Source organism: Jatropha curcas, chromosome 5, assembly GCF_041381405.1.
Source record: "Jatropha curcas cultivar XTBG-Jc1 chromosome 5, XTBG_Jcur_1.0, whole genome shotgun sequence".
In the NCBI taxonomy this organism is placed as follows: domain Eukaryota; kingdom Viridiplantae; phylum Streptophyta; class Magnoliopsida; order Malpighiales; family Euphorbiaceae; genus Jatropha; species Jatropha curcas.
This window is the reverse complement of record NC_143155.1, coordinates 629,286-636,525: the sequence shown is the minus strand read 5'-3', so window position 1 is coordinate 636,525 and position 7,240 is coordinate 629,286. Positions and strand designations below refer to the sequence as shown.

The 7,240-nt window shown below is 37.7% G+C and overlaps 2 protein-coding genes and 1 pseudogene across 3 annotated transcripts; 1 reads left to right on the top strand and 2 right to left on the bottom strand.

Annotated features, from left to right (window-relative positions):
• Positions 1-314: 314 nt before the first annotated feature.
• LOC105631436 (Tetratricopeptide repeat (TPR)-like superfamily protein) lies at positions 315-3,673 on the bottom strand. Its single transcript, XM_012213561.4, has 2 exons — positions 1,236-3,673; positions 315-681 (listed from the first exon to the last, which is right to left on the bottom strand). The coding sequence occupies exon 1, from the start codon at positions 3,595-3,597 to the stop codon at positions 1,801-1,803; it is 1,797 nt and encodes a 598-aa protein (XP_012068951.1). The 5' UTR covers positions 3,598-3,673; the 3' UTR covers positions 315-681; positions 1,236-1,800.
• LOC149495950 (protein LAZY 1-like) lies at positions 1,203-1,751 on the bottom strand (annotated as a pseudogene).
• A 149-nt stretch (positions 3,674-3,822) lies between the features above and the next one.
• LOC105630958 (uncharacterized) lies at positions 3,823-6,949 on the top strand. 2 transcript variants are annotated; one of them, XM_012212961.4, is made up of 6 exons: positions 3,823-3,981; positions 4,723-4,844; positions 4,928-5,036; positions 5,178-5,327; positions 5,819-5,882; positions 5,985-6,949. In XM_012212961.4, exons 2-6 carry the CDS (start codon positions 4,723-4,725, stop codon positions 6,656-6,658), a joined length of 1,119 nt encoding a protein of 372 aa, XP_012068351.1. In that variant the 5' UTR covers positions 3,823-3,981; the 3' UTR covers positions 6,659-6,949. The 2 variants fall into 2 exon arrangements, with proteins under 2 accessions (XP_012068351.1, XP_012068358.1); XM_012212968.4 differs by having other exon boundaries at positions 3,843-4,001.
• Positions 6,950-7,240: the final 291 nt, after the last annotated feature.

The following is a 7,240-nucleotide window of genomic DNA, read 5'->3' as shown; positions in this document are numbered from 1 at the left end:
TAATAAGAAAAAAAAAAAAGAAGCAATTATTGAGCTTCAACTAGAGCTTTTAAAAAGCTTTTAATAAGCCTTAACTTTTGGATAATAATAATAATAATAATAATAATAATAATAATAATAATAAATATTTTCTGCAAGCTCAATTGTGCTGTTTTGTACTTGTACATGCTTTTAATTGATTTCTTTATATAATAATTAACTAGTAATGGGATTTAGTATCCATCACACATTATTTCTAAGTCTTGTGATTTACAAGAAGTTCCTTACAATTAGATCAACATTAAGTTGCCATTAATCATTCTGAATCTTATCTATGGACATAAGAAATTAAATATATTAAATTTCTATGCATGTTTTCATTTTCTTTTTTTCCAGATGAACATGTTTCCTTGTTGTAACAGATCATTGACAAGGTGCATTACTTTCAAATCCATAACTAATTACAGTAAAATAAATTTCTATGTTATTCAAGATGTGTCAGTACTAACAGTCTGCATCTGTTTTGATCCAGTGTTCCCTGTTTCCAGTTGAGTTACATCCACCCAGCCCATATTCAGAAAGTTTCAAGTTGTTCTTCTACCATTTTATCCCTTCCATTGACTTGAATCTTGGAAGAAATTTTCCATTGTCTTCATCCTGCTGGACCAGGTCTGCATTATGATGCAGATTCATCTTAATATTCTGCATGCCAAAGATGGAAAAAAAAAAAATCAGAAATCTGGCGGGAAATATGATTTAATTTATTTTGGGCAACAAGGTTCCTACTAATAGAAAGTTCCACATAATTGTTCGTGAACCATCATGTTTTTTCTTTGATAGTAAAATTGTTGTCCCGTGGAGACATTTATATTGAAAAGTATACTCTTTGGTCATGAATAAAGACCACTCAGATGGTCTAAATTGGTGATTTGAAAGACACTAGTGAAATGAATAGTTTTTAGTTTTAATATCTAGACAAGATTATGTCTCCCCACAGCCTATTTTGCGTTCAGACATTTATGGTTTTCTCTTGTAAACATCCCTCTGGTTGAGAGGCAATAGACTTAAAATCTGCTCCTTCTCATTATTTAACTTGAGAATCTATTGTCCAGAAATTCCGATAGCATGATTTAAGAAACAAATTAGCATTCACCATACTTAACCATAGATTATCAGGGTGTAGCAATAATATCGGATGTTTATGGATAGAATCATAGGATTCCTTATCTTAGGAAATCTAGAGCTGGAAGACGCACCTTAATAAGCTTTTTCTTTGTTGGAACAGAATTGGCAGCATCATCACTAGAAGGATAGGCAGGATTTCTTGAAGCATGAAACTTTCTTAGCATCTCTTGCTTTCTTTAATTCAACTCTTGTTTCAGGCAATTCTATTGATGACCCCAAGAGATATCCTTGAAGTAGACATATTGCAGTCTTCATCATAGGTATCTGTTCCTTCCATTTGCATGCCACTGAGATTAATGGTGCTAACATAACTGCTCCTTGCCAATGATTCATTGCAACCTTCTTCTTCTGCTTCAGCATCAAGAAAGTTTTCTAGTCCATTGTTTACGAGCTTCAAGTCATTCTCCAGTCACCACTGTTTTATCTGCAATGTTATCCAAAGACATGGGAAATGTAGGTGTTGCCAGCTTACTGTTGACTGCTTTTGATCCAAGAGTTTCAATAGCCAGAAAACCATGAAAAAGCTCAGACATGATAATTCTCATCTGCTCTATAATATAGCCAAAGAGCTCCCCAAAAAACTCCATCACAAAATTTGCCTCAACAACTTATGCACCCGAGCCTAACTTCCAACTTCTATAGATCTACCTGTTGTACACAACCAACTTGCTTCATGTCCTGACCCAATTTGTAAATCATTTGATAAATCTTATGTGATTTAGGGTGTGATTCGTCAAATACAGTGAATTCATGGACCTCATTATCCAGCTCAATTGAACTTGCTCCGGCTGGTTTTTGGACTCCAGTGCTCTTCATTTGCAACCTCATACCGGCAACACTATTCCAATCACCAGCAGCAGCAAAAATATTTGACAACATAGAGTAATTACCTGGATCTGATGGTTCAAGTGTAACAAGTCGTTCTAGTATCTCCTTTGCTAGTGCCTTTGAGTTATGCACTCTGCACGCCCCCAAAAGGGTACCCCAAATAACAGCATTTGGTTCCATTGGCATGCTCTGCACGAGCCTAAAAGCTTCCTTAAGACAACCTCTTCGACCTAAAAGATCAACCATGCAACCATAATGCTCAATGTGGGGAACAATCCCATAAACCCTTTCCATAGTATTAAAATAATGAAGACCCTCATCAACAAAGCCTGCATGCGTACAAGCACATAGAACACCAACCAAAGTAATTTTGTCAGGCTTAAACCCTTCCTGCTGCATTCTAGAAAAGAGCTGAAGCGCTTTATCGCCATGTCCATGGATAGCAAGCCCCTGGATCATGCAATTCCAAGAGACTAAATCTCTCCTTGGCATCCCATTAAACACATCTAATGCTTTGCCCACTTTACCACACTTCGCATACATATCAACCAATGCATTAGACACATTAACACTGCACTTGGACCTAGTTCTCTCAATAGAGGCATGAACTCTTTTCCCTAACCCAAGAAAACCAGACTCGGCACAAGCTGCCAGTACGCTAATAAAAGTTCCATCGTCAGGCTTTAATCCAGTTGCTTCCATCTGATCAAATAATCTCGCTGCCTCCTGCACAGTCCCTTTTTCAGCATATCCAGATATAATTATGGTCCAAGAAACCAAATTCTTGACTGGCATTTTATCAAACAACATCCTAGCCATTTCCAAATCTCCTGCTTTACAATATCCTGAAAGCATAGTTGACCACGAGACCACGTTCCTCCCTGGCATTTTCTCAAACAACTCAAACGCGTCATTCATTGCTCCTGCCTTTACATAAGCATCTAACATGGTGTTCCAACTAACTGTATCTCTCACAGGCATTTCCTCAAACAACTTACGAGCCCCACTCATATCCCCAGTTTTAACCAACCCACCAATCATAGAATTCCAAGAAACAACATCTTTCTCATCCATTGCCATAAACAACTTCAATGCAGAATTAACACCCGATAAACCACATTTAGAATAACTATCAATCAGTGAATTGGGCACAAACATATCTCCAAAATATCCATATTTCTCCACATGGCTATGTATCATTTGCACCATGGGCAACCAAGCCTGTCCATTACAGGCCTTTAAAAGAAAAGGGTATGTGAAATTATCTGCAAAAATACCATTCTTTTGCATGTCAAAGAAAGCAGCAAAAGCCAATGATGACTGAGAGTTCTGCACGTGAGCTCTTATCAAAGTATTATACAACTGAACATTAGGGTCTTGAATTTGGTTAAAAACGTTGATAGCCAAAGTCATTTGTTGACAATGAGAGAAGGCCAATACTAGCTTGGGAGTTACATAGAGATCTTCGTGGAGATTCCTTTTGATTATTTGGGCATGAACTTCCTTTACTTGGTTTAGATTTTTGCATTTATGGAGGTCTTCCAGCTTTTGCTCAAAGAGCCTTCTCGTTGAAACCCATGCTGGGGCTCTAATTGCCGCCGACATTTGTGGGGTTTTTTAGACAGGGAAGAAGACAGGGCTCAACGATATCTATATTTTGTTCAATTCACCGGCCACCGTATAGCTACAGGTATTAGGTATTCTATTCCCGGTATTGGTTCGATTTTTCAATTTTAAGTCGAACCGAACCGAACCGAACCGCAAAAGTGTGTGTGGTAATTTGACAAAAATGCCACGGACTCGAACACAGAATTTAATGGGATTTGAATATGCTTTCGCATCCGCCTCTCCAGAAGCTTCTCCACTTACCTCTTACTAAATAAGGCTTTTCAGTTACCGATTGTTGCCATTTCGTAATTGTTCACTGCATTTGTGAGATCGAGATCGAGCCTCCTATTGCTAAACAAATCAAAACTACCCAGCGAGAAGGTTATACCAATTTTTTTATGGTGATCTTTCGTTCTTGTTCTTCTTAATTTTAATTTGAATTCGTCCCTGCTTCCATTTGATTTCTCGATTTTGTGATTATAGTCGGGTTTGTAATATTGTGGTTAGCGTTTTTGATTGATGGTTAAATTTTCTGCGTAGTTTCTAGCATTTTTGGATATATATTTGTTTTTTGAACTCCAAATAACTTGATTTGGTTCTTAGATATCTGTAGATTAGATGATTTCCTTGAAATTATCATTTTAGTTTACAAATTGGTTGCAAATATATCCTGATTTCTTAGGTTTTCAGATTGCTAGGACATGATGAATGTGTTAAATTTCCATTTTAATGTCCTCAGCCTGTGTTGATTATTCATGTGGACTCCTAAATTATTGTTGGAGTTAAAAGAATGTGAAATTCCTTTCATTTTCTAATGAAATTCATACAGAATTCGTATGTAAATATATTCTCCCTCATGAGTTGCATTATAAATATAAAAAATTTTCTAACTTTTTTATACCCTTTTTAAATTTTATCATCACAAACTCGGTCAATTTATCGACTAATCCATGTGGAATTTAAAAGATAATATGCTTTGAGATTCCAAATATATATATATACACACACATACACAAACACACCGTGAAAGACTCTTTGAGGAATCAAAGGCATATTTTTGTTTTTCTAAGTTGTCTTTTGTTTTTGATGTATTTTGTTTTCCCCTCTATGGTGTGTCCCCAGATGTCGTACTCCAGAAGGTCAAGATATTCCCGATCTCCTTCCCCATACAAGCGATACAGCAGGTCTGTCTCGAGATCATTGTCCAGGTCAAGGTCGAGGTCGACGGATAGGTTAAGATCAAGGTGTGCGTGGTTGCTGAGCTGATTTCTTTGTGCTATTATCTCTATAGCTGAGTTATCTACTCGTGTCATGATTTTGTTGGCAGGAGTCCTTCAAGTGATGTGGACAATCCTGGTAACAATTTGTATGTGACAGGGCTGTCACCTCGAATCACCAAGAGAGACCTTGAGAAGCATTTTGCTAGTGAAGGAACGGTATGCCTAACATAAATAATCTATTTTTACTTCCTAACTATGAATGCTAGAATTTTCTGAATCGATGTTGTTTGGAAATGATTTTCATTTTATTTGTTGTGTTCTTACAATTGGAAGCTTGATTTTTTTTAATCCTTTTAGGTGGTTGATGTTCATCTTGTTGTTGATCCATGGACTAGAGAATCTCGTGGTTTTGGCTTTGTTACTATGTCCAGTGTTGGGGAAGCTGATCGCTGCATTAAGTATTTGAACCGCTCTGTTCTTGAAGGTCGTGTCATTACGGTGGAGAAGGTATAACATTCAATCATTTTTCTACAGGGAGCCTACAAAAATTTATTGTTTCTTGGTTACTTTGCTACAATTAAATTGTGTTAAGAATTCTGGATGGTTTGCTATTAGTTCTTATGAGTTTGTAAGTTGTTTGCTTCTTTCCACTTGAAGTTTCTGTTGCAGCAGGTTAGCTGTGTGTAGCAGCTCTTCGTCAAACTCTCAAGTTCTTACCACAACTAAACAAACAAATCAAACATCAACAAGTATCAGACTGTTAGGGTTGTATGCCCTGCATTTCTCTCCTTCTTTAGCAATTAAATCTTCTGCTGTTTAAATTTATATGCCTAAGATTTATGGAAATTTGATTTTAGCATTGTAAATATATAGTGTATATATATATATATATATATGTATACTTGGAAAAAAAAAAAGGTTATGTTCCTTATTGATATCTCTGTTACTTTTAAAATTGGTTTTGCAATGCAGTGGACTGAATCTTTTAATTTATTTAGGCTAAGAGGCGGCGAGGACGAACTCCTACTCCTGGAAGGTATCTGGGGCTTAGAACCATTCGTGGTGAGTATGACGATTTCCACAACATGTGTTAATTATTCTCCTTGTTTTCTAGTTCATAGACATTCATCTCTTCTACTATTTCTTATTTTTTGTTTGTTGCAGTGCGCCGCTGGACACCTAGTTATTCTCCCCGTCGATCGCCAAGCTACTCTCCTTATGAGAGGAGTCGGAGTCGGTCACCTCGTTATTCATCAGAACACAGCAGGAGTAGGTCATATTCTCCTTACCATAGGCGGGGCCGACCCTACTCTCCCTATCACCGTCGGCGCAGATCATATTCACCTTATTATTATAGCCGGAGCAGGTCTTACTCAAGATCTCCTTACAGTAGGTCCCCTGTGAGTAGGCGTGACCGGTCATACTCACCATATGACTCCAGGTATCATTCACCAGATGACCGATACTACAGAAGGCATTCCTATCGCTCTGTTTCTCGAAGTCCTACGCCACGAAGAACAAGAAGCTCAAGGAGGAGCTACTCACGCAGCATTTCCAGGAGTCCAAGAAGGAGCTACTCGCGAAGCATTTCCCCTAGAAAAAGTTCAAGGCGGAGTTACTCGAGAAGCCCCTCCCCAGTGTTGAGGAAGAGCTTGAGGAGAAGTTACTCTAGAAGCCTTTCTCCTAGGGATAGGAAGAGCTCCAGAACTATATACCGCAATGGGTCGGCAAGGCGTGAACGTTCTCAAGATAGTTACTCAAGGAGCCCAAGTGCGAGTCCGAGTTTCCGATCTGTTTCTAGGTCTGCTACACCTAGTTCTACTTCTCCATCTTCTTGAGTGGAAGAGTGTATGCTATTGTAGCTCACAGGATATGTGGCCGTGGTGTTTGAGTCTTGGCATGACTTACTGTTGATTGGAGTTTCTGTCTCCTTTCCTGTAATGACTGATCTGTTATTGTTAATAATCTTGCTACTTGAAACCGATAAATAGAATGGTTGCTGTTTGGTATCAGGAAGAAAGTGACCTGGAAAAAAAGCCTAGGAATTTGAATCCATTTTTATCGTTTTCTTAGTTGAAGGCTTTTTACATGTTCACTTTGGCAGGCAATAAAATATTATGAGTACTGAAGCTGAGGTTCTTGTCCCTAGCTGGGATATTTGCTTCCAATTTTGTAGGACTACTGAAGTGGTCTCGTCAATAGTTGCATTAGGTGTTTAATTACTCTGTTGATATTTAGAGACTAAATCACGCACATGTTCCTAGGATGGTGATGTGTTGCGATATTAAGATTGTATCAAAAACAAAGTCAAATCATTAAATGGTTAATTGTTAAATAGTCTTTAATGAAGAATCATTCATTTGAGAAATTAGATCGATTCAAAATACTTCTAGTTGTTAGGACATAAGTAGATGTCATGG